The sequence below is a fragment of the Halichoerus grypus genome, chromosome 5 (assembly GCF_964656455.1).
Source record: "Halichoerus grypus chromosome 5, mHalGry1.hap1.1, whole genome shotgun sequence".
Classification (NCBI taxonomy): domain Eukaryota; kingdom Metazoa; phylum Chordata; class Mammalia; order Carnivora; family Phocidae; genus Halichoerus; species Halichoerus grypus.
The window spans coordinates 64,364,247-64,391,055 of NC_135716.1; the positions used below are offsets into that span (position 1 = coordinate 64,364,247).

The 26,809-nt window shown below is 40.8% G+C and overlaps 1 protein-coding gene and 1 long non-coding RNA gene across 2 annotated transcripts in view; one reads left to right on the forward strand and one right to left on the reverse strand.

Moving 5' to 3' along the window:
* Positions 1-15,234: 15,234 nt before the first annotated feature.
* On the reverse strand, positions 15,235-19,236 carry LOC118555384 (uncharacterized). Its single transcript, XR_004926946.2, has 2 exons — positions 19,025-19,236; positions 15,235-16,817 (listed from the first exon to the last, which is right to left on the reverse strand). It is a non-coding gene; the product is annotated as an uncharacterized LOC118555384 (long non-coding RNA).
* Positions 19,237-19,490: 254 nt separating this feature from the next.
* Positions 19,491-26,809, forward strand: part of VCPIP1 (valosin containing protein interacting protein 1) — a 30,733-nt gene continuing 23,414 nt past the window's right edge. Inside the window, exon 1 of the mRNA XM_036123512.2 lies at positions 19,491-22,475. Coding sequence (XP_035979405.1) covers positions 19,772-22,475 — 2,704 coding nt within the window. The 5' untranslated portion in view covers positions 19,491-19,771. The remainder of the gene's footprint in view (positions 22,476-26,809) is intronic.

Below are 26,809 nucleotides of genomic sequence, written 5' to 3' on the forward strand. Positions count from 1 at the left end.
ACACACAGAAAATAAATTTGCAAACTGGGTAATAAAGGGTTGCTATTTATTATATAGAAAACGTTCTTTTAAAATCAGAAAAGGAAAATAAAAAATAAAACAGACCAGGATGCCTGGGTGGCTCAGTAAGTTAAGTGTCTGCCTTCGGCTCAGGTCATGATCCCAGGGTCCTGGGATCGAGCCCCACATCAGGCTCCTTGCTCAGCAGGGAGCCTGCTTCTCCCCCTGCCTGCCGCTCCCCGTGTTTGTGCTCTCCCTCTCTCTCTCTGACAAATAAATAAAATCTTTAATAAGTAAATAAATAAACGGATCAATGACATGAATACGCAATTCAGTGAGAAGGCATACAAGTTGCCTATTAATAAATAAGCATGTGTTCAACCTCACTACTAATCAGAGAAATGGAAATTAAAGCAAGAAGGCTTTTTTACCTATCAGCAGCAGTATACCAAGTGGGGATGGGTGGTGTGAGCAGTCAGCAGGAAGAAGGGCAAGCAATCAGGAGAATTTTCAAAATAATAATAAAACATATCATCATGCTAATTCTAAAATATGTCATTGGTACAATATTCTTTCCTACAGGGGCAGGCTGCTCCCACTGCCCCAAACTCACCAGGCCCCTATTAGAATAGCAAAAATGTAAAAGATTGCTAGCAACCTATGTCAGTATATGCCCACACACTGTTGGTAGAAGCATACAGCTTTTTTGGATGGCAAATCGGAAGGACTTAATCAATATTTTAAAAGGGTGTTTCCTTTGACCCAGTAATTCCACTTTTTGAAATCTAGAATACTGAAATATCCCTAATGTGTCTAAAGATATGTGTACAAAAAAAGATATATGTCCAATAAACTTTGTAAAGGGGACAATTTGGGACACAACCTAAATATTAACCACTAGGGGAATGGTAAATAATGTATGGTACATAGCAGAATTCTCTGGAATGGTTGAGAGTTTGGACTAGATAACTCCTCAGATCTTTTACAGTCTTCCAGTTTTACGACCTTTGATTTTAGGTTTTTGAGGACAGTACCAAAAAAGGGGCTTCAAAGATAATTAAAGCAATGACATCATTAATGGAATAACCATGCACTTCTTTAAGATAATCATTTAGAAGAGGAAATTAATATTTTAAAACATCTTGGGGCACCTGGGTGGCTCAACTGTCCAACTCTTGATTTCTCCTCAAGTCATGATTTTGGGGTCGTGGGATCGAGCCCCACGTCGGGCTCCACACTGGGCATGGAGTCTGCTTAGGGTTCTCTCTCTGCCCCTCCCCACCCCTCTCTCCCGCTCTAAAAAAAAAAAAAAAAAAAAAAAAAAAGTCTTACTTTGAGATAATTTTGTATTTAGAGGAGTTGTAAAGATAGTACAGAGTTCCCATATACCACTTATCCAGTTTTCCCTATGCCAACATTTTATATAACCATGGTATTGTCAATAATATTCATGCCCTATAACCTGTTGAAACAACAAAGCCAAAAGAACTAGTGATCTAACTCTATTTACTGCAGGTAATAAGACTGCTCCATTGGCAACAGGGGCTAAATATAGCGAAGAAACCAAAGTCATCCTTCTCGGAGAGACCAACATTGAGGTGAAGGAAACATGCATTGTTTGGCCACTGCTTTTTCTGTGCATCCTTGAAGTGGAACCAAACTTGGCCTTTTATTGATGCCAGTTCAACTAATTTTAATTTTCTAATTTCTGAAGTGAAAAGGGCTGAGGTTAGCAAGCTGAAGCATTATCTTAATTGCTTTTGAAAACATTTGAGAAACTGCTATTTTCAGACTCTGTTAATTTAATAACAGTAGACAAATCACAGTGAGTAAGCAGGTCAAGAACCTGAGAAGACTGAATGATAAAATTAAAACATTAAGCACAAGTACTCTTATTTAACAGCTTGCATATGTGTGCCAAGTGTGGTGAGTGTTTATGGTTCACCAACTGTGTTGTATGCCAGACATTTCAAAGAACATTCCAGAGAGATGGTCTGACTTACTGGAAGTTTAAAGGCTCAAACCCCATATTTTATCCTGTTTTTTTAAAAACAGTTTTTATTATAAAATATTTAGACATTTTACAGGATTAATCCAGTTCCTACAAGTCAATAACATAAATTTTAAAAAGGAAAAAAAAAGAAAAAAGGAGAAAAAAAAAGAAAAAGCAGTGCTGTGGATTAAGAGACTTAAAAGATCTAACAACCAAATGCATTGTGCGGATCTTACTTAGGTTCTGATTTGAACAAACCAACTATAAAAAAAGACATTTTTGAGGCATAAAGAAATTTAGTTATGGAACTGGCATTAGATGTTAGCAATAAATTGTTAATTTTGTGAATATGGCTTTGTGGTATGTAAGAAAATGTTCATATTTTGGAGGTGGATCCTTAATATGAAGGGACAAAATTATATATTTGGGATTTATTTTTAAATAATTCAGCAAAGGAAGAAAAAAAGTGACAGATGAAGTAAATGTCAGCAAACTTGACAATCATTGAGTAAGTAATTCCCAAGGTAATGGGAATTAATTGTACTTTTTAAATGAAAGTTAGATTTTTCCAAAATAAAAAGTTCTCACAAAATACCCACAAAATTTAAATTGGGGGTGGAGTTGTGGTTATAACTCTATACCTTCCAGACCTATAACGAGTCTATGATGGTCATCACAAACTGTACAAACGATCCTTTACAGATGAAGGAAGTCTGTTTCATTTGCTGTTGTGGTTTTAGTAAACTCTGACAAGAGGGAGACATACTCTGAGCTCACCAAAAACCCCCATCTGCCAAAGTTGCTATGAATGGTATCCCTGCTTCCACTCTTGATCTTCTGCAGTCATTCTCCATCTTCTAGCTAGAGTTATATTTAAAACCATAAATCTGGGACGCCTGGGTGGCTCAGTCGTTAAGCATCTGCCTTTAGCTCAGGTCATGATCCAAGTGTCCTGGGATGGAGACCCATGTCCAGCTCCCTGCTCAGCGGGGAGTCTGCTTCTCCTGCCTCTGCCCCTCTCCCTCCCCCCCCCCGCCCCCTCCCGCTCATGCTCTCTCTCAAATAAATAAAATCTTTAAAAAACAACAAACAAACAAAAACCGCCATAAATCTGGTCACCTCCTTCTGTGCTTAACACCCTTCAGTGGATTCCAGTTCCCGGGATAAAATCAAAAACTTTAACACGGCTCATACAGCCCACGCGAGCGAGCCCGCGTCTTTCCGGCCACCGCTCCGCTTCTCACTGTGATCCCGCCCTGCTGGCTTCTTTCAGCCCTTCATCCGCCAAGTTCTGTTCTGGCCACAACCTTCTGAGAGCTGGTCACTCCTCTTCGAACGTCCTTCCGCAAAACATCTTCACGGGACACGCCCCCACCCACTATTTTCTTCCTTACAGAAACAGTTCTTTACTCTTTTAGCAATTTTCCCAATTTATTTGGTTTTATTTATTTCATGTCTGTTTTCCCACTCTTCATGTGTATTCTGTTTATCATGATATAGCCAACAATATCCGATTTTTAATGAATCAGTTAAGAAACATTTCTTCCCCAGCTTCCAGTCCCATAAATATCATTGAAATATTGAAATTTAGTTTTGAAATATTGGAGAGGGCATTTGGTGAATATTATCCCCCAAATTGGCTTAAGCTTCAGAAGAATTACGGTTGAGGGGTGGGGGGCAGGGAGTGGGGTAGGATGGTGCAACGCGTGGGGCGGGGGGCGTTGGAGAGGAGAAATATCAGGGTGTAGCAAATGATGATTTGGCTGCTGAGCAAAAACTTACAAAAGGGAGATGTTAAGGCCACTGGGATTCTCGGCGTGTTTGGATTCATAAACTTCCATTTCCCTGTGATGGCTTTTCCGTTCAGTCAGCACCCTGACTTCCATCCTAGCTCTCTGCTGTGCAATGAAACACTAACAGGAGGGGTTAGGGGTGAGATGCAGACAACTGACCAGAATCTCTCACTCCTAGGCCAGGGAGCAAAAGTTGGCAGAATACATGCACAAATGTACAGATCCACGATCACAGGGAGATCTTAGCAAACTTCTTTAAAAGTTGAGAGCTCAAGTATACAAAATTTGAGCAAGACAGTTAACAAATTTGAGCCAGTGGATTTATATATAACTGTACACTGTCTTAAAAATTTAACACTGCATAGTGCTTATGATGTGCCAGGCACTGTTGCAAGTGGTTTATAGCTATTGGCTCATTTATTTATTTTTTAAACATTTTATTTATTTATTAGAGAGAGTGAGTGAGAGAGAGAGCACAAGGAGAGGCAGAGGGAGAAGCAGACTCCCCGCTAAGCAGGGAGCCTGATGCGGGGCTTGATCCCAGAACCCTGAGATCCTGATCTGAGCCGCAGGCAGACGCTTAACTGACTGAGCCACCCAGGTGCCCTGCTATTGGCTCATTTAATGAGTACATATTCTTTCTCAGGTTATATGGAATAGTCGTAAAAGTGATCATGTACTGGGTCACAAAGCAAGTCTCAACGAATAATGAAAATTCAGTATCTGTAGATCCAATCATACGTAGTAAAAGGACAAAAACATGTAACCCAGCGGGTTCCCTAACAAAGGCAAGGAGAAGCGGGGAGGGAGAGTAGAGGGTGGGTGAAGCAGGAAGTATTAGCTCTACCTCATATGTTTTATTTGAGATGAAGGAAGGAAGGAAAGAAGGAGGGAGGGAAGGAATGAATGAATGAAAGAAGAAAGGAATGAAGGAGGAGGAAGGGAAACTTCTCTTAAATGGTCCAAAAAAATAAACTGCGTATGTAATATAGAGAGCTAAGGATGAGCAAGTGTATAAAATACTGACATTTGGGAAATCTGAAAGGTGTGTGGGAATTCTGTAATTTTTTTTTCAATTTTTCTATAAGTCTGAAATGATGTTACAGTTTCAAAGAAGTTATAGTAATTATGCAGTCTCAGTGTATGGGTAAATAAATACCGCAGTATCTTTCTTACCTTTTCAGTATTTAATGAGAAAAAAGGAAAACAATTTAAATCAAGCATAGCAAGTTGTCTGTAAGAGGAACCCCAGGTGTCGGAAGAGGCGAGGCTGTGGTTCACCCACAGAAGACTGCCTTTGAGTCAACTGAAACAAGAAGCTCTCAGGGGGCTCTGCAAGCAGAGGGGGCCGAGGGCTTGGTCCCCGCTCTCCCCTGAAGCCGCTGCCCAATTCTTCAGCCCTGACTGCACATCTTATTTATCTACATTTGGCAGTTGTTCTCTATGACAGGATAAATGGATTAATCAACATTAGGACACACCTAGAGTTGTTTACCCATTATCTACTTCTGTGCATGTATGCAATGTTGTTAAGTCACTATAGGATGCTCACTGTAAACAAAGCACTGCATGGGATATAGTAGAAAAGTATAAAAATAAATACACGATGTGGCGAAATGCTCACTCCAAACCCATAACCTGACAGAGAAAGGAAAGGCGTGAGTGCCTGTGTGTGCCAGAGGTTATACTTTCATTTTTGCTGCCTCATTTCATTTCCATACCAATTCTGTGAAATAGATTTTCATTATTCCTATTTTATCCATGAGGAAGCCCAGAGAAGTTTTTTTAAAGATTTTATTTATTTATTTATTTATTTGAGAGCAAGAGAGAGCCAGCACAAGCAGGGGGAGGGGCAGGGGGAGAGAGAGAAGCAGGCTCCCCATGGAGCAGGGAGCCCAATGTGGGGCTGGATCCAAGGACCCCAGGATCATGACTTGAGTCAAAGGCGAATGCTTAACCAACTGAGCCACCCAGGTGCCCCAAGCCCAGAGGAGTTATTAACTAGCTCAAAATAACACAAGTACCAAGTGACAAAGCTTAGGCCTGTTCAATTCCGAAGTCCATGCTCTTTCCACATCACCATGTTTATAAAAGTCACAGAAGCATAAATACTGTAAAATTTCACTTACTCAACACTCTTAGGGATGAGTCATGCTGGATAGATGACTAAGTAAAAGGCCATTCTCTAGGCAACATTATTCAAAACCTTCTAAGGTTAGAGCAGAGAACACTCCAGAAGCCTCTGGGGAAGAGGATTTTCTTTTCTAAGATTTTAGTTATTTACTTGAGAGAGAGATAGAAACAGCGACAGAGATAGCGAGAAAGAACACAAGCAGGGAGGAGAGGGAGAAGCAGGCTCCATGCTGAGCAGGGAGCCCAGCTTGGGGCTCGATCCCAGGACCCTGAGATCATGACCTGAGCTGCAGGCAGACGCTTAACCGACTGAGCCACCCAGGTACCCCGAGGATTTTCTTCCCTGCATTTCTTTTCCCTCTTCGGCTTCTGGTATTTGAAGCTAGGTCACCTGGTACCTGACATGTTCTCCCTGAAAGCTCCAGAAGATGCCCAAAGATTCCTTTTTCCTTTTTGTTCCGTCCAAATACAAATTGAGACAGACTGGTACTTCAGAAATAATTTTAGTACATACAAAGGGAGAAGAAAACAAGAAATATTTACGGAAAATACAGCCAGTGTAAAAACAGTTGGATTTCTAAAGTAGTTTTCTGATCCCAGATAGGGTTAAGCACCTACTCAGTCCTGAACGTTAGTCCTGAATGTTAGAACACTGCCCAAGGGTGGTATGGCTTTGCAGGCCTGTTTCTCATCTCATTCCTCAGCATTTCGCTATCTCCTGGTCAGGCAGCTTTCGGTATTTATCTTGTCCTTAGTCCTAGAAATGGGTCTAATAATTTATTCTATTCTGTCCATATATAACCACCCTGAATTTCAGGGAATAAAAATATCTAATTCAGAGGGATCAAATGGAGAGATCATGCAGGCATATGGTACATAGTGAGCATTCATATTTTTCTTGTCTTCCTCATCTCTGCACATGGGCATCATCATCATCATCATACCGACAATAATTGTAGCCAATAGTTGAGCATTTACTATGTCTCAGGCACTGTTCTAAGCACTTTACATGCATCAATTAGTTTAATCCTCACCACAATCTTATGAGATAGGTACAATGACAACCTTCGTTTAATGAAGACACTGATGCTCCAAGAAGACAAGCTGCTCAAATTCAGAAGCTGGGACTCAGTCTAACCAGCTGAGCTCCAGAAACAGCACTTCTAACCACCACGCTACACACGTAAGGGACTCTCCTGGGTCGAAGTTAGCCATCTAGACCTTCACAGATCCTTCCCCTCATTTTGCCTAAAGCTGATACCACAGCAAGAAGAGAGAGAATTGAGGGAACATAAAAAAGAGCCTACAAGTGCATCCAATCATATATATCATTTATGCTTAAAATTGCAGCTACTTTATAATCTTCAGTACTGTTTGAATTCTTAAAGCAGGCATTTAAAACTTCCAAAATCAACTTTAAAAACATGTGTCAAGGTAGATTTGTTTTGGGCGAAAAAATGACCAAGCATAACTAACTTTGGAAAGGAAGGGATTTCACATGGGAGGAAGTTTTTTGCTTGTTGTTTATTTTATTGTCAGTTAAACTACATTAAAACAATAGCTTATCATGAGGGGGGCACCTGCCTGGCTCAGTCGGTAGAGTGGGAGGCTCTTGATCTCGGGGTTGTAGCCCCATGTCGTGTAGAGATTACTTAAAAAATGGGGCTAGTCTTATTTGGGGTGCCTGGCTAGCTCAGTTGGTAGAGCATGCGACTCTTGATCTCAGGTTCATGAGTTCAAGCCCTACATTAGATGTCGAGCCTACTTAAAAAAAAAAAAATTGGGTTATAAAACAATAGCTTGCCAGTAAATAGTGAATATTTCTCCGTATCATTAGGACAGTGATTAAGAACAAGGGTAAAGAGCAGATGTGGGTTGAATTCCAGCAACACTACTTCACTAGCTGTTTGAAGTTCTGTGTTTTCTTTTCTATGCATGGGAATAATGATACCTATCATCTAGGGATATTGTTAGGCTTAAGACAATACAATTAAGGTGACTGTACAGTGCCAGAGTCATCACAAGCACTCAATAAGGTATTTTTCTTTTTTATAACATCACTGTAACAGCTAGAGTATCCCATCTCATGGCTGTGCCAGGATCCATTTAACCAGTCCTGCATTGTTAAAATTTGGAACATTTTTTTTTTTAAGATTTTTATTTATTTATTTGACAGAGAGAGACACAGCAAGAGAGGGAACACAAGCAGGGGGAGTGGGAGAGGGAGAAGCAGGCTTCCTGCTGAGCAGGGAGCCCGATGCGGGGCTGGAGCCCCAGGACCCCGGGACCATGACCTGAGCCGAAGGCAGACGCTTAACGATTGAGCCACCCAGGCGCCTGGAACATTTTCAATACTATCAATAATATAAACAATAGCAAAATTTTCCCATACATTTCTGGTTATTTCTTTAGGGTTAAGTCTTACAAGTGATTTGGTAAATCAAAAAATATCAACATTGTAAACTTGTGACACACATTGTCAAATTATCATTATCACCCAGTATATAGTTTTACCAAGTTAATCTTCTATATATTGAAGGGATTTGGTCAACTCTTGCCAACAGTAGACATTTTAAAGAAATATGCTAATTTTATGGATCCCCCAAATCTCATTTTATCAGATGTTTCAATTTCTTCTTTTGTTGCATTAGAAAGGTCTGAGGCTCCATAAATTAAAGTATGAGGCTGGCAGAAAAATAGAAAAATAATTGGGATAAGTAAACATTTTAATGTAGCATGTTACAGATGGGGCACTTCAAGCCGTTTATGAGGGGCTGAGTTTTTCCAGTGGTTTTCAAAGGGGCGGAGGTGGGAATGGGGGTAAGCGTGGCTGGCAAGTTGCAGGAACTCTTGTTCATTGCCATTTCAGCCATATTGGTCTGTTTTACGTATTGAACTTATTGGTAAGTTGATCTGAAGGGTTCTGGGCCGGAAAACAAAACCAAAAACATATTTATTTATTTATTTATTATTTATTTATTTATTTAATTTATTTTTTAAAGATTTTATTTATTTTTTGACAGAGAGACAGCGAGAGAGGGAACACAAGCAGGGGGAGTGGGAGAGGGAGAAGCCGACTTCCTGCGGGGCAGGGAGCCTGATGCGGGGCTCGATCCCAGGACCCTGGGATCATGACCTGAGCCGAAGGCAGACGCTTAACGACTGAGCCACCCAGGCACCCCAAAACCAAAAACATATTTAATGTAAGGTTTTGGGGCAACTGGTATTTTGCAATATAAAATAAATAAATAAGTTGAATCTCTCCCTCACATCCTGTGCAAAAATACATGTCAGCTAGATGAAAACATTAAATGGAAAAAAACCTCCATGAACTACCAGAAAATATGGACAAGCATTAAGCCCTTTTAAAGCACACTGATAAAAGCAGAGACTATGACGAGAGGCACTATTTCTGTGTTGGTTTTTCCTAAAATATATGCCTCTGACACAGACTCAAAATGATTTTGTGGCTAAGGGGGTGTGGAAATGCTACACATCAATAATAATGCCAAGGGTGGCTTAGGGTATTAATATCCCCGTTATCTCTGTCAGCACCCCCAGATCACCTGGTAATATACACGGTAAATATACACAGTAAATAAACGAATGTGCAAAATGAAAGATGTAATACATCCTAGTATGTTATGCTGCAAGCCGACTCTTGCCACTAAGCCCTTCTCTCCCCAGACATTCTGGAAGCATCACTGCTTGTCCTCTGGAGTCAGAGTGTCATCAGCATAGAAAGGCTCTGAGAAGTACTTCGTGGAAAAAGAAGAAAACTAACTTCATTTACTTATTGTTTCATCAAACTTACTTGACTATAGAACCCTCCCTTCAACATGATACCTATTAATATCCTAGAATTTGTGGAGCACACTTAGCAATGTCAGGCTAAAAATTAATATTTGAAGGAGAAAATGCTTGGCAAGAGGTGTTATTGTGAAAGACATACGTCCATTTATTGCTATTTTTTTTAAAAGATTATTTATCTTTTTATTTGAGAGAAAGAGTGAGCGAGAGAGACAGTACAGGAACAGGGGCAGAGGGAGAGGGAGAAGCAGGCTTCCCGCTGAGCAGGGGGCCTGACACGGGGCTTGATCCCAGGACCCGGGGATCAGGGCCTGAGCCGAAGGCAGATGCTTAACTGACTGAGCCACCCAGGCGCCCCCATTTATTGCTATTTGACCAATGCCCAAATTGAGGTGCTCTCCAGTGTTGTGATCTGCTGACACCTAGTGCTGATGCTTTAATTTAGTGTACACACACACACATAATTTCCAATACTTTCCTGCCCACCGAAATAAAAACCTTGCAGACGGCATTTATATTCTTGTACATAATTATAATGCATTATTATCTTGGAATATTATGAAAGGATTTATGTAAATGATCCAAAGGGCTAAGAAAGTATGCTGCCTTATACTTTTGCTCTTCTCTCACCTATTAAAATGTCTTATGAGACTATACGTATTAAAAAAATGTGTCAAGTAATGCTTTTTCTGACTCTTTATGTCATACCCATGAAGGGAATTGAATTAGACTGTGTTTAGGGGACAGAGCTAGAAGGTTCAGATAGAGACATCAGGCCATTCTACAAAAACTCGAGATTGTAACTGGAATGAAGATGAAGTGTTTCTTTCAGTAAACTTTTTTTTTTTTTAAGATTTTATTTATTTATTTGACACAGAGAGAGACAGCGAGAGAGGGAACACAAGTAGGGGGAGTGGGAGAGGGAGAAGCAGGCTTCCCGCCGAGCAGGGAGCCCGATGCGGGGCTCAATCCCAGGACCCTGGGATCATGATCTGAGCCGAAGGCAGTCGCTTAACCAACTGAGCCACCCAGGCGCCCCTCTTTCAGTAAACTCTTGAACCTATTTTCTTTTACCCCAAAAGCACCCTTTGGGTTTTAAATAAAGGGAAAGAAAAAGATGAAAGAAGGAAAATTAATATAACTGCAGTGATAAGCATTCTCCTGCTCCAAGGACAGTGGTTATTTGGTCCAGCCATTTGAATTAATGTTAATTTGAATTGTGAACTGTTGGGCTTATGAGCATGAACATGCAACTTCTTTTTTTTTTTTCCTTTTTTTTATTATTACGTTATGTTAATCACCATATATTACATCATTAGTTTTTGATGTAGTGTTCCATGATTCATTGTTTGCGTATAACACCCAGTGCTCCATGCAGAACGTGCCCTCTTTAATACCCATCACCAGGCTAACCCATCCTCCCACCACCCTCCCCTCTAGAACCCTGTTTGTTTTTCAGTGTCCATCATCTCTCATGGTTCATCCCCCCCTCTGATTTTCCCCCTTCATTCTTCCCCTCCTGCTTTTTTTTTTTTTTAACATATAATGTATTATTTGTTTCAGAGGTACAGATCTGTGATTCAACAGTCTTGCACAATTCACAGCGCTCACCATAGCACATACACTCCCCAATGTCTATCACCCAGCCACCCCATCCCTCCCACCGCCCCCCCACCACTCCAGCAACCCTCGGTTTGTTTCCTGAGGTTAAGAATTCCTCATATCAGTGAGGTCATATGATACATGTCTTTCTCTGATTGACTTATTTCGCTCAGCATAACACCCTCCAGTTCCATCCATGTCATTGCAAATGGCAAGATTTCATTCCTTTTGATGGCTGCATAATATTCCATTGTATATATATACATCTTCTTTATCCATTCGTCTGTCGATGGACATCTTGGCTCTTTCCACAGTTTGGCTATTGTGGACATTGCTGCTATAAACATCAGGGTGCACATACCCCTTTGGGTCCGTACATTTGTATCTTTGGGGTAAATACCCAGTAGTGCAATTGCTGGGTTGTACGGTAGCTCTATTTTCAACTTTTTGAGGAACCTCCATACTGTTTTCCAGAGTGGCTGCACCAGCTTGCACTCCCACCAACAGTGTAGGAGGGTTCCCCTTTCTCCGCATCCCTGCCAACATCTGTCGTTTCCTGACTTGTTAATTTTAGCCATTCTGACTGGTGTGAGGTGATATCTCATTGAGGTTTTGATTTGGATTTCCCTGATGCCAAGTGATGTTGAGTACTTTTTCATGCGTCTGTTGGCCATTTGGATGAAAAATGTCTCTTCATGTCTTCTGCCCATTTCCTGATTGGATCATTTGTTCTTTGGGTGTTGAGTTTGATAAGTTCTTTATAGATTTTGGATACTAGCCCTTTATCTGATATGTCATTTGCAAATATCTTCTCCCATTCCGTCGGTTGACTTTTGGTTTTGTTGACTGTTTCTTTTGCTGTGCAAAAGCTTTTTATCTTGATGAGGTCCCAATAGTTCATTTTTGCCCTTGCTTCCCTTGCCTTTGGCGATGTTTCTAGGAAGAAGTTGCTGCGGCTGAGGTCGAAGAGGTTGCTGCCTGTGTTATCCTTTAGGATTTTGATGGACTCCTGTCTCACATTTAGGTCCTTCAACCATTTTGAGGAAGATGCAACTTCTGATCTATATTAAACGTGTCTCTGTATGTTTAATAATGTCAATGCAATGATACCTGTTTGCACAAATACACTGTATTAATAACTTCCAGGTTTTCTGCTACTAGTTGGAGATCAGATCACATATTTCAATAGAAATTCTAGTGCTACAAAATCCTGGAATGCCAATTTTAATTATCATCTGGTAACTATAAAGTAGTCACTTATTATAAGATAGGTTTAGTATTTTTGAGTATCTGACATCTTTTTTTAAAAGTAACTTCTATGCCCAACATGGGGCTTGAACTCAGTACCCTAAGATCAAGAGTTGCATGCTCTACCGACAGAGCCAGCCAGGCGCCTCACCCCTTTTTAAGTATGACATCTTAATTTAATAGTATCTAATCTGATTATTGCTGGAAACCACAAAACAATTCCTGTGTATTTACTAGTTCACTTATAGTTACTAAGTTGTTCCGAATGAGTGTATATGTGTGTTTGTGTGTGCACATGTGCGTGCTTTGTGCAATTTCTGTTTCTAACTGGAACATGGCACTGGCAGTTAAAGTGTTGGCTCTTTTGAGTTTGGCATGTCTAGGCTACTGTGTGACATGTGATGATCCAACTCTATCAAAATAACTGTGAAATCTTTATACATTTTGTCATGATGTCCTTTGGTTTTCACCTGACACAAAATCCTAAACACTACATGAACTCAGGCATTCAGAATTTCATGTTTTAAGGTGCTCATTTGAGAAATCATAAAGATTGTTTTAGATTAGTACCAAAATGCCAACACAGGATTTTAAAACATTTTTTAGAGAAGTTGTGGATTTTCTATGAAAGTGTATGCTTGGATCTCAGGCTGAGAAACACCGCCATGGATGATACCCATTCATTCATTCAGCAATATTTGCTGAGGCTACATGTGCCTGGCACAGGGACTCGAACAATCAACAAACTGCCTGCCCTTATGAACAGCCTTACAGTCTAATGGGGAAGGAGGACAATAGACAAGTAATTATATAATTTCAGATAGTGATTAGTGCTATAAAGAAAGTGAGCAGAAGGACATGGAGGGTGAGAAGGACAGAGGTGCTATTTTAGAGAGGTTGGCAGGAGTGGTGGAGCTGATATTTGAGCAGACACCTAAGTGATTACCTGAAAAAAGTTTTCCAATCAGAAGAAGGGCAAGTGCAAAGGCCTTGAGACAGGAATGTACTCGGAGTGTCTTGAGGATCAACAAGGAGTTCAGTGTGGCAGAAGCATGAGCTAAGGAAATAATGTCTGAAGTAGCCAGAGGCCAGATCACACAGGATCCTGTAATGTCGTCTAGACTTTGCTGGTTCTTAGGAAAAAAAATGGGATTGCAGAAGGCATGCTTTAGGTAGACTAGAGGTGAAACTCCTGTCTCTGGAACTCAACTTTTTCTTTTTCTTTTTTTTTTTTTGTAAGATTTATTTATTTATTTGAGAGAGAGACAGAGAGAACACAAGCAGGAGGGGCAGAGCGAGAGGGAGAGAGAATCTCAAGCAGACTCTGCACTGAGCACAGAGCCCGACATGGGGCTCGATCCCAGGACCCTGAGATCATAACCTAAGCCAAAACCAAGAGTTGGATGCTTAACTGACTGTGCCATCCAGGTGCCCCTTTTTTCTTTTCCTTTTTAAAATCAACTTTATTGGGGCGCCTGGGTGGCTCAGTTGGTTAAGCGACTGCCTTCGGCTCAGGTCATGATCCCAGAGTCCTGGGATTGAGTCCCACATCAGGTTCCTGGCTCAGGGGGAGCCTGCTTCTCCCTCCGACCCTCTCCCCTCTCATGCTGTTTCTCGCTCTCTCAAATAAATAAATAAAATCTTTAAAAGAAAATCAACTTTATTGAGGTATAATTTACACACCCTTTTTAAAGTTCAGTTGGATGAGTTTTGGCAAATGTATATATCCATGTCATCACCATAATCAAGATGAAGAATATTTCTATCATCCTAAAAAGTTCCTTTGTTCCCTTTTACAGTCAGTCCCCATCCCTTGACCCCCACCAGAGCTAGGACCTCACTGGAATTTGGGGAATCATTATTTTTAATGTAGACTTAATAGCTGTAAGGACTTAGATTTGTGCTGTCAACAGAGAGCCATAGCCACACGTGGCTACTTAAATTTAATTAAAATTAAATAAAGTTAACAAATCAGTTCCTGTGTTGCACTAGCCACATTAAGTACCTAATAGCCACATGTAGCTAGTGGTTGCCATATTGGGCAGGACAGGCATAGGACTTTTCCATCACTGCAGATAGTTCTATTGGGCAATGCAGAGATGTTACCTAGGTGGAATTCGACCTTCGCCACATGAACGTAGGCTCAGCAGCCTACCTTGACTGACTGAGCCACCCAGCCACCCCTCTCTCTGCAACTCACAAAGTCCTTCCGCCCTTCGAAATACCTTCTTCATGAGCCTTTTGAGAATTACTCCTCTCTGTCCCCAGTTGCTGTCTGATACAGAAAACGCAAATGCTTTCTGCAGCCAGGAAGGTAGTATGTCTCAAGGGGACCTGGTATATGATGTTAGAGTAAAGTGCTGGCCACTGTGCAAAGATGTTCACATTCAAAAAAAAAGTTAAACTGCTGCTGGCCAAACAAAAACACATGTAAGCCAAGTTTGGCCACTGGCCACCAGGCTGCACTCACTTCTTGGCTAATTCTCTCTCAAATCACTAAGCAACTGTGATATAGTGGAAAGAGTGAGTGAACATGGAAGAAAACCTTGATTCGAAGCCCAGCTCTGCTACTTGCTAGCTGGGTGGTAATAATGATGATAATAATGTTAACCTTCCAGAGTTAAATCTTCTCATCTGCATAATAAAAACAATACTACCTATGTCACAGGATTTGTTTTTCTTAAAGATGTTATTTATCCATTTGACAGAGAGAGAGAGACACACAGAGAGAGAGAGAGCACAAGCAGGGGGAGTGGCAGAGGGAGAGGGAGAAGCAAGCTTCCCACTGAGCAGGGAGCCCCATGTGGGGCTCGATCGATGTGGGGCTCGATCCCAGGACCCTGGCATCATGACCTGAGCCCAAGGCAGATGCTTAACCGACTGATGCTTAACAGGTGCCCCTCACAGGATTGTTTTAAAGATTAAGATAATATTCTTAAAAACACCCACCCTACAATAAGCCCTCAATAAATTTTTCATAGCATCTGTGATATTTATTTTCTTGTATTGTTTTGATCGATTATATGCTTTATTCTACCTGTATTTATGAACAATTTGGTTGAGCCTATTTCTTCTGTTAGACTCTGAGTTCCTTTGGGTCAGGGATTTCCTTCTGTGTCCCTTTAATTACCTACAGTACCTATTCAAGTAATTAAGTCCCTTGTACGTCCACCGTGAGATTCAACAAAAGCTTATGACTCAAAGTCTGATTGGGGGAGGAATCTGGAAGAACACAGTCAACTCTTAGTACAGATGTATATTTCATATAAGAAAGCATGTGGCTGGGGCGCCTGGGTGGTTCAGTTGGTAAGCGTCTGTGTTTGGCTCAGGTCATAATCCAGGGGTCCTGGGATTGAGCCCAGCCTCAGGGCTCCCTGCTCAGTGGGGACACTGCTTCTTCCTCTTTCTCTGCCCCTCCCTCCACTTGTGCTCTCTCTCTCTCAAATAAATACAATAATCTTTTAAAAAAAAAAGTATGTGGCTGACTTATAACGATTCCCAAAGTTATGATTCCCTTCCTTTTCCAACATAAAAGAGAAAAAACAATGATAGTTGTTCTCTTAAGTGGATGCCTCTTGCTTTTGCATTTACTAGGTTTGCTAACAGCAATACAGGAATTTTAGAAGTGTCATACTAGAAATTTATGGGGGGAAAAAGAGTTTCAGTTTTAACTGAATTTAACTGAACTAAATTACATTTTGGCAATTTAGATAGAAGTGATGCTGGGATAAAGGTGGTAGAAGAGGTATGTATCAGAACAGCTAACACTAGGGGCTCAGCTCATTTTCCCATCCGGAATACTGAGACAAGAACAACAACTATTAGGAATCTCAAAAAGTTCTTGTGAAAGTTATTAGACAATTAAGGTCATGGAATTTGGGGAGAAGAGGAAGGAAGCATGTGTATCTCACATAAACAGGTTAGAAGCTTTCTGTACTCCTATGGCTTTATAAGAAACAGCATGTCATATTTTGTCCTAACAAAATTCTCTTACTTTACAGGTACCCATGCCTTCCAAATGCCTGTAAAAGACTAATTCACATATTGAACTTGGTATGGTTAATATCATTGCCCCTTGGGATGCCTAGGTGGCTCGGTTGGTTAAGTGTCTGCCTTCAGCTTGGGTCATGATCCCAGCCGGGGTCCTGGGATCCGAGTCCCACGTCGGGGTCCTTGCTTGGCAGGGAGCCTGCTTCTTCCTCTGCCTGCCGCTCCCCCTGCTTGTGCTTGCTCACTCTCTGACAAATAAATAAATAAAATATTAAAAAAATATTATTGCCCCTTTATTTGTGAGCTTTCTTCTTTCTGAACTTTGCATCTACAGATTCATTAAATAAGTGATTTGTAGGTTAAATGACCTAATTTAACTCCAGAATTGATTGAAAACTTAACTCCTCTCCTTCCCCCTTATTAACTATGCTTTATACCAGGGTATTTTATTTTTTCCTCTCAAAAGTATCATTCTTAAAACTAGGAGAACTATAGTAACAAATGGGTTTAAATGTCAGATTTAGTTTGGGAAAAAAGTTTCTAACTAATCAAGGTTCCAAATGGGGAAAATGGATCAGTCGAATGGACCGTGCTTGACAAGCCAGAGAGAGGCCACCCATTTCTTCAGTAGGGTTTTGTCAAGTATGATTTTGTCAAGTATGATTCAGAACGACACATTCAGATGCAACTTAAAAAATCTATTTCACTGTTCACATGTATTATCAGTAAGGAAAATCTGCCTTGGTGATGTCAAGACATAAAAGTGCATGCCAGTGTGCACACTGCTGTTATCTTTCATGTGCTCTGAAGCTTTCATAATTCAATTCTTTGGATTCTGTATGAGGAAAATAAAATTTCACTGCAGGTGTAACTTCTCAGTAACAGAAGACAATGATTTCTACTTAATGGGCATATTCAATTTCTCAACTTATAAACACTCAATAAAAAATCAGTTCCAAGATCACATATGTAGTACCACCAAACTATTGTCAAAATAGAAATAAACAACTTTTCCTGCATGAATTAAGAAAAACTTTATTGAAAAAATTATCCCCTTTAAGTAACATTACCTATCTTATATGAAGGTAACATCATTTTTTGCATGGACCTGGAAGAACTGGGTGAGAAAATAACATTTGAAGACTTTCTCTTTCAAACATATTTCTTTTGAAGAAAACTGTAGACAATAATTAGGGTGAAAGTCAGTACTAATACCCTTCAGGAGTGTCTTACAGATGGTTCATTTCAAAGCATCAAATTCTATTTACTCAAAAAACCTAATAAAGTAAACAATTCCCTTGGCAGCTGCAGAAGACTCAAATGACCTCATGGATTGCACTGATGTATCTACTTTGTGCCAAATGTTTCAGAAATTTTGAGACAGTTCACTTATCTAAGGTTCAGAAAGCAAGAATTTCCAGAATAAGTGAAAGGGGCTGACTGTACAATAATAATTAAAACAATACTAGCTTTCAATTAACATATCAATGTGTTTTGCATGAAGAGGCAGTTTCCAAGCACACAATAAAGCTGTGCTGCCCTCTTAAGGGTAAACATCTTTACCACTCACTCCTTGAGTCACTAACAGACCCAGAGGCTTAACAAAAGGTCTGAGCTTAACTGCTCTTTTCTTTCGTAGAAAATAGTGTAAAAAGCATTCTTTGGGTCAGAAATACACTGGTGATTTGACCTTGGACAGGTCACTTAATTCCTAGTCTGTATCCATAACTGTAAATGGAGTCAACAATACCTGGTAACGTATTAATGGACTGGTGAGAAAATGAGATGATATATATGAACATATTATGTAAACTATAAAGCAACAGTAATGAGAAGTTAGTTATTATTTTATATAAAACTGGTCTAACCTTTCCTGCCTATATCCCTGTCTGTAAAATGGGTACAGATCTAGATCTGAATGCCTAACCGTCACTTACTGGCTGTGTGAACCTGCGGAAGTCATTTCCTTTCTGGACGTGTTTTCTAACAAGGTTATCATGAAGATCAAATGATACCGTGTTTGTAAAGGCTGCAACAGGAATATATTAAGAACTTAATAAACAGCTGTTACAACTCTCTGAGGAGAGGGCCGTAAGGAGCAAACTATATCTAGTTAAAAGGCTTTGTATGTATATACGACTCTATACGCATCCAAGGTATTGTTATTTGTACTGTAAACTGCAAAGATATACAGGGAACTAGGAAACAAATTGTGCCCCAGTTACCCTCAGTAGAGAGGGGGAAAAAAGGCAGAAAAGGGGACTTAGGCACTCATTGGCTTGGAATACAGGTAGGAATGAGAACAGAGAAGTGTGGCAGAAAAAAAGACCTTAAGAAATACTCCGAGAATCAATTCATTGTTTTCCCCCTTTTTCTTTTACGACCTCCAGTCTAGATTAGATCATTTCATTCAACTTCCCAGCCCGCCATATCGCTGGACAGTTATTTACTGTACCTTCTTCACTGAGAGCCTTTCATTCCCCTCCCCTTCTAGGAGTCGTGAACTTCAGACCCTCCGCTTCCGACACCCATTCCCTTTCTGTTTTTACCAGGCTTCCCTGTATCCTTCTGTCCGCCTAAGGGGGAAGTGAAGCTGAACGCACCGCAGGGCATCCTAGGAAATGTGGTCTCTCATTCTCTTTTGCTTGCGCTCTAGAAGTGGGAAGACGACAAAGGTGATCCAGTTAAAACTACAACTCCCAGCAAGCAACATGAGTGACTAGCTTCCTTTCTGCCCCCCTTCCTATTGCCTTCCTCTTCCTCCTCTCCGCGGGAGCTGAACCGCTTGGCCTCACGGTATTTGTAGTTCTTTCTGGATCCAAGATCCTAGGACTCAACGTCCGGAAGAGAGGCTGCAAGACTCTAATTCCCAGAGGGCAAAGCGGTGGCTGCGCCTGCGCACTCTCAGTGAGGGCGTGTATGTCTGTGTGTCTGAGGGAGAGAGAGAGCGAGAGTGAGTGAGTGTGAGTGCTGGGTAGGGTGGTGGCCGTTACGTTCGGGGCAACGGCTACGGCAGTGGAGAAGTAAGAAGAGAAACAACGTCCGGCGCTTCCGCCTTCGCTTAGGAGGAGGAGGAGCTGGTAGGGAAAGGAAAGTGATTCGCCCTGGGCCTGGACTAGACAGAGTCGGGCTGGTGGGGGTCTGGGCTATGAGCCTTTGAGGGTCGCTTGGGACGCGGAGCGAGACACGAGAGCCGAGAGGTATGTCTCAGCCGCCGCCGCCGCCTCCGCTGCCTCCGCCACCTCCTCCCCCCGAGGCTCCGCAGACTCCGCCGTCCCTGGCGGCGGCGGCTCCTCCGGGGGGGCTCTCGAAACGGAGAGACCGGAGAATCCTCTCCGGGAGCTGCCCGGATCCGAAGTGCCAGGCGCGTCTGTTCTTCCCGGCCTCCGGTTCTGTCAGCATCGAGTGTACCGAGTGCGGACAGCGGCACGAGCAGCAACAGCTGCTGGGGGTGGAGGAGGTGACCGACCCGGACGTAGTGCTACACAACCTGCTGCGGAACGCGCTGCTCGGGGTGACAGGGGCACCCAAAAAGAACACGGAACTGGTAAAGGTGATGGGCCTTTCTAACTACCACTGCAAATTGTTGTCGCCCATATTAGCTCGCTATGGAATGGATAAACAGACAGGCAGGGCTAAGCTTCTCCGGGACATGAACCAGGGTGAACTGTTCGATTGCGCTTTATTAGGTGACCGCGCCTTCCTCATCGAACCAGAGCATGTTAACACCGTGGGCTATGGCAAGGACCGCTCCGGAAGCCTCCTGTATTTGCATGACACTCTTGAGGACATCAAGCGGGCCAATAAAAGCCAGGAATGCCTCATTCCAGTTCATGTGGACGGGGACGGACACTGTTTGGTGCATGCTGTGTCCCGGGCTCTAGTAGGCCGGGAGCTCTTCTGGCATGCCTTGAGAGAGAATCTTAAACAACACTTTCAGCAGCACCTGGCCCAGTATCAAGCCCTGTTCCATGACTTCATTGATGCCGCTGAATGGGAGGACATTATCAATGAGTGTGACCCTCTGTTTGTACCACCTGAGGGTGTTCCCTTGGGCTTGAGGAACATCCACATATTTGGCCTTGCCAATGTATTACATCGCCCTATTATTCTGCTAGATTCTCTCAGTGGCATGAGAAGCTCTGGTGATTATTCAGCCACCTTTCTGCCTGGGCTCATCCCTGCAGAGAAGTGCACAGGGAGAGATGGTCATTTGAACAAACCAATCTGTATTGCATGGAGTAGCTCTGGTAGAAACCATTATATCCCCTTGGTAGGCATAAAAGGGGCTGCTTTGCCCAAACTGCCTATGAATTTGCTGCCTAAAGCATGGGGTGTGCCTCAGGACCTTATTAAAAAGTACATTAAACTTGAGGAGGATGGTGGTTGTGTTATTGGAGGAGACAGAAGTTTGCAGGATAAATACTTACTTAGGCTTGTTGCTGCTATGGAAGAAGTCTTTATGGACAAACATGGTATCCATCCTAGTTTGGTTGCTGATGTCCATCAGTATTTCTACAGGAGGACTGGGGTGATAGGAGTTCAGCCTGAAGAAGTCACAGCAGCTGCTAAAAAAGCAGTAATGGATAATCGCCTTCACAAATGTTTGCTCTGTGGTGCCCTTTCTGAACTTCATGTTCCTCCAGAGTGGTTGGCTCCAGGAGGGAAACTGTATAACCTGGCAAAAAGTACTCATGGACAGCTGAGGCCTGACAAAAATTATAGCTTTCCCTTGAACAATTTAGTTTGCTCATATGATTCAGTGAAAGATGTTCTGGTACCAGACTATGGATTGAGTAACCTGACAGCTTGTAATTGGTGCCATGGCACATCTGTGCGAAGGGTCAGAGGAGACGGGTCTATTGTGTATTTGGATGGGGACAGAACTAATTCTAGGTCCACTGGTGGCAAATGTGGTTGTGGATTCAAACATTTTTGGGATGGTAAAGAGTATGACAATCTACCAGAAGCTTTTCCTATTACTTTGGAATGGGGTGGAAGAGTGGTCAGAGAAACAGTATATTGGTTCCAGTATGAAAGTGATTCATCTTTGAATAGTAATGTTTATGATGTTGCAATGAAACTTGTTACCAAGCACTTTCCAGGTGAATTTGGGAGTGAAATCCTAGTTCAGAAAGTTGTCCACACTATATTGCATCAGACTGCCAAAAAGAATCCTGATGATTATACTCCTGTAAATATAGATGGTGCTCATGCCCAAAGAGTCGGAGATGTACAAGGACAAGAGTCGGAATCTCAGCTCCCAACTAAAATTATTCTTACTGGACAGAAAACAAAAACTTTGCACAAGGAGGAGTTAAACATGAGTAAAACTGAAAGAACTATTCAACAGAATATTACGGAACAGGCTGCTGTAATGCAGAAACGGAAAACAGAGAAGTTAAAACAAGAACAAAAAGGGCAGCCCAGGACTGTTTCTCCTAGTACCATTCGTGATGGTGCATCCTCTGCACCTGCTACCCCTACCAAGGCTCCCTATTCACCAACAACTTCTAAGGAGAAAAAGATTCGAATAACAACTAATGATGGACGGCAGTCCATGGTTACACTTAAGTCTTCAACAACCTTTTTTGAACTTCAGGAAAGCATAGCCAGAGAATTTAACATTCCTCCATATTTACAGTGTATTCGATATGGCTTTCCTCCTAAAGAGTTAATGCCACCCCAGGCAGGAATGGAAAAGGAGCCAGTTCCTTTACAGCATGGTGACAGAATTACAATAGAGATTCTAAAAAGTAAAGCAGAAGGTAGTCAGTCTGCTGCAGCACACTCGGCCCACACTGTGAAACAAGAAGAGATTGCTGTTACTGGTAAACTATCTAAGGAACTTCAGGAGCAAGCTGACAAAGAAATGTACTCCTTGTGTCTTTTAGCAACATTAATGGGTAAGATCATTTTAACCTAGATGGTTCTTTCTTAATTGTGAATATAATGCATTGAGTTTTTCTGTTGTCTTCGTGAAAAAAAATCTGTGGTCATCGTAAAAACTCTTCAATTATATATATAGTTTAGGAGGAGATTATTTTCTTTAGGTTTTTTTTTTTTTTTTACAGTTAATGGATATATGTTAGCATGATTCTCTACTAAAGTCAGTATTTAGGACAACATAACTAAGAAAGTGAAAGTAGTCCCTTAACTGTCACCAGATTATTTAAATATAATTTATTGTTGTAAATTTTTTTTAATAGCCTTATAGTGTATCTATTTAAAACCTTTTAAAATATTTTACCTCCTGGGCTCTATTGAGCCTGCTCACTTTGTCCCTTTTCATTTATTTTTAAATTTTCTTTTCCTGCATGTCATGTGATTTCAGGACTTCCTGTTTGATGAATTGCAGTTTCTGGTGTTTATATTCTCACTGCTCTCCCACCTAATAGTCTCTGTCCTCCATTTCCTGTTCTTCCTTTCCCAGTTCATCACATTTTTATTTGTACATTAGGATTTGTGCTTAAGTTATTTCCTTGCTTACTGACTCTGTGCCATCAATTGTAATAAACTATTATAACTCATGAGAAATACAAGAAACAGGTAGATAGATGTTAATGGGGTTGCTTAAGAAGCATTTCTTTTTAATAATTCAGCATAAATTAAAAATATCAACTAAATATGTAATCTAAAGCTTTAGATGATTTGGGATATGATCCAATGGTGCACTTTTAACATTATTTTTATTTGCTTAATCTTTGTTTTCAAAATCACTCTTAATATGCTTTACTAAGGCTTAAAGTAGAATTAAAATTTATGTTACATATTAGAAGAGCCTTATTTTTGCTGAGATTAGAGCTTTTAACTGGAAAAGTGATCTGGGTTTTGATTCTTTTTTCTAAGAGTAGTAAATATCAGTGAATTGGGCCTTGACCTACCAAAATGAAGATTATTTATTCCTGGCTTGTTAAATTTGGGGGCCTAGAAGTTAATAGGAGATTTAAAAGCTCTGTACACATTTATAACTTGATATTGCTGATTTTATTTTGGCAGACATAGCCATCGAATTGGGGGATATGTCAAGAAATGTACTAGGCACACTGTATTTCTGTCTCTTAGGGTTTCTGGTTTCTTAGAGACTACATGAAAGATTGTGTGATCTTTGGAGTCAGAAAGACCTAGAATTTGAATCTTGGCTCCACTGCTTATTAACTTAGTGATTCAGGCAAGCTGCTTAACTCCCCAATACTTTCAGTTGCCTCTTCTCTACAAAATACCCTTTGTAGTTGGGACACAGGGCAACAATAAAATACTCCTAGAACTCTCAAAATTAAATAACATTGGCAGAGAATGGATAAAATTAGGTATATGCAGAAGGTACTTTAAAAACTAGCAGTCTCCCGGGTAAAAAACAGGAAAGAGAAGGTCTTCCTCAATAGAAGATGAACTCTTGAGGCTGTGGCTCATCTCTTATCTAAACTTGGATGCTCAGTACCTAGTATAGTGCCCAGCAGGTTGCAGGCACTTTGAAATGTTTTTGATTGCATTAAATAGATGACATTAACATGTCTAAAGAAAGGCTGTGTCAGCAGAAATGGAATGGATGGTCAGCATTGAACGTTGAAAAAGAGTTGAAAAGCAGAATTTGGCACTGTTTAGACACTGCTGTACAAAGGGAAAAGATACATCATCTAGGGTTCATGAAAATTCTGGTAACTAGAAAGGTAATCTCTAGGGTGGGAATATTTTATCAGTCCTCACCACGGCCTGGCTGAAAGAACTGTATCCCTTTAGAGATTCTGTATTCATCAAGTATCTGTTCTGAACACTCATTTAACTTCCTGATATAAGTATTGATGTACAGGTGAGAGTGCAGATGAGGATTACGTTCACTTAGAAGGCTGTGTTCTCCATTGTAAATAAATAAATGGCAAGAGTGAGATTATGATCCATACTTTAAGTCTGGTCAGCATAATAATATATTTTATAATGAAAATCAGTAAAATATAGTTCTGGTTTATAATTAGTCACTTTTTGAGTTTAGTTTGAGGTTTCTGGACCTGAATATCTGAGTATTAGACTGTGGACTGCAATGAGTTCAACAACATAATGTCTTGTTGTGATCCCTTCCCTCTTTACCTCCAACATTTATGTTGCTGTCCTTATAAACCCATACATCTCTTTAAATCTGTTCCCAACACAAATTTGAGCATAAAAAGAGTGTTTTGTTATTTTTTAAAAATTTTTTACTGTAGCGCTTGAGAGATTTTCTGCTGTAAAACAGTACTAAGAGAGTGCCTGGCCTGTATTAGTCCCTCTATAAATATTCGTTTTTTACCTCTCTGATTTTCTTATAACTGTATTTGAATTATGTAGAAGATAATCTTTTTGTTTGTTTTGTTTTGTTTTTATTTAGAGAGAGAAAGCATGAGTGGGGGTGGAGGGGCAGAGGGAGAGGGAGAAAGAATCCGAAGCAGGCTCCATGCCCAGGACAGAACCTGATGCAGGCTCGATCCCATGACCCTGAGACTGTGACCTGAATCTAAATAAAGAGTGGGACACCCAACTGCCTGAGCCACCCAGGCACCTCTAGAAAATATTCTTTTTATTATTATTATTAAAGATTTCATTTATTTATTTGACAGAGAGAGGGAAAGCACAAGTAGGCAGAGTGGCAGGCAGAGGGAGAAGCATGCTCCTCGCTGAGCAGAGGAGCCCAATGTGGGGCTTGATCTCAGGACCCTGGGATCATGATCTGAGCCGAAGGCAAATGCTTAACCCACTGAGCCACTCAGGTGCCCCGCCCTAGAAGATATTCTTTTTTTTTTTTTTTTTTTTAAAGATTTTATTCATTTATTTGACAGAGAGAGAGACAGCAAGAGAGGGAACACAAGCAGGGGGAGAGGCAGAAGCAGGCTTCTCCCCGAGCAGGGAGCCCGATGCGGGGCTCGATCCCAGGACCCTGGGATCATGACCTGAGCCGAAGGCAGACGCTTAACGACTGAGCCACCCAGGCGCCCCCTAAAAGATATTCTTAATAAAAAGTGATGTGTTGGTAAAAATGTCAATTTGGGAATAAATATATACGCACACACACATATACAACCTTATGTAAAGAGTGCTGGAGAAATATTGATGTTTAGTTTGGAGAGGGCTGGAAAACGACAGAGCTTATTTAGAAAATTGCAAATTTCAAAATGCAGAAATTACTTTGTGAATTACCAGATATGAGCTAAGCTGCTGATATGTTAGTTTAGAAAAAGAGTGCATCAAACCTTATGCTGTTCGAATAACTGGCTTCTTCTCATTTAGGTTTAGGCTTACATACCACCTTCTTAGAGAGGCTTTTTCTGACCATTATCTAAGGGTTTGAGAGACCTTTGCTAACCACTCTAAGTAGGTCCCCTCTATCATTGTATCGTGTTCATTTCTCTCATACCCTATTACAAGTTTTCATTATCTTCTTTGTTGGTTTACTTATTTATTTGCTTACCCCACTGTATTGTAAACTCCACAAAGGCAGAGACGGTAGCCTGTTTTATTCACTGATGAATACTTTATCACTTAGTACAGGGCCTGGCACTTATTAGGTGCCAAATAAATGCTTGCTGAATGAATGAATGCAATTTTTTCAGCAAAATGAATGTTTTGCTATGAGCTAGAGATTGTGCTGGAGATACAAAGATGAATGAGACGTAGTCCTTGACCTCCATAAACTTAGCTGCAGGATCTCAACTGAGGGCATTATAATTATTATTTATTTGTATCAACAAATGCATCAGTCTTTTGCTTAGTATGAACCATTCATGGAACTAGTCACTTTGAATATGAGAGTTTAAAATGAAATAATGTTCTACCTGTAATATTTCACATTTAAATCTGCTTTATCCAGACTAGGTGGAGGTTATTGAACAATTTTTGCAGATTGTCATCTTCATTATTTATATGTGAGTGACTTTGGCATTACAAAATATGTTATTCAGTTTTCTTGTAGACCATTTTTTGGTGGATTTTCTTTGTGGTAAGCATGACAGATGGCCTAACAGCCATCATAAATACTAGGCTAATTTCTTTTTTCTTAGTAGTGTATTCCACTAAGTTTCTAGTTAATTTTCTTTTTCAAGAGATAAAGACAGATTTGTGAAAAACAGAATCTGTCAGTTTGGAGTTGCTTTAACAGAATTGAGCTACTTGTGATATTTACCCCACTTCACTATAAAGGTTAGCAGCCTTTCAGGAGTTGAGAAACTTGTTTGATTTTTATATATCTTTTATCTTCCTGAAAGATGCATTT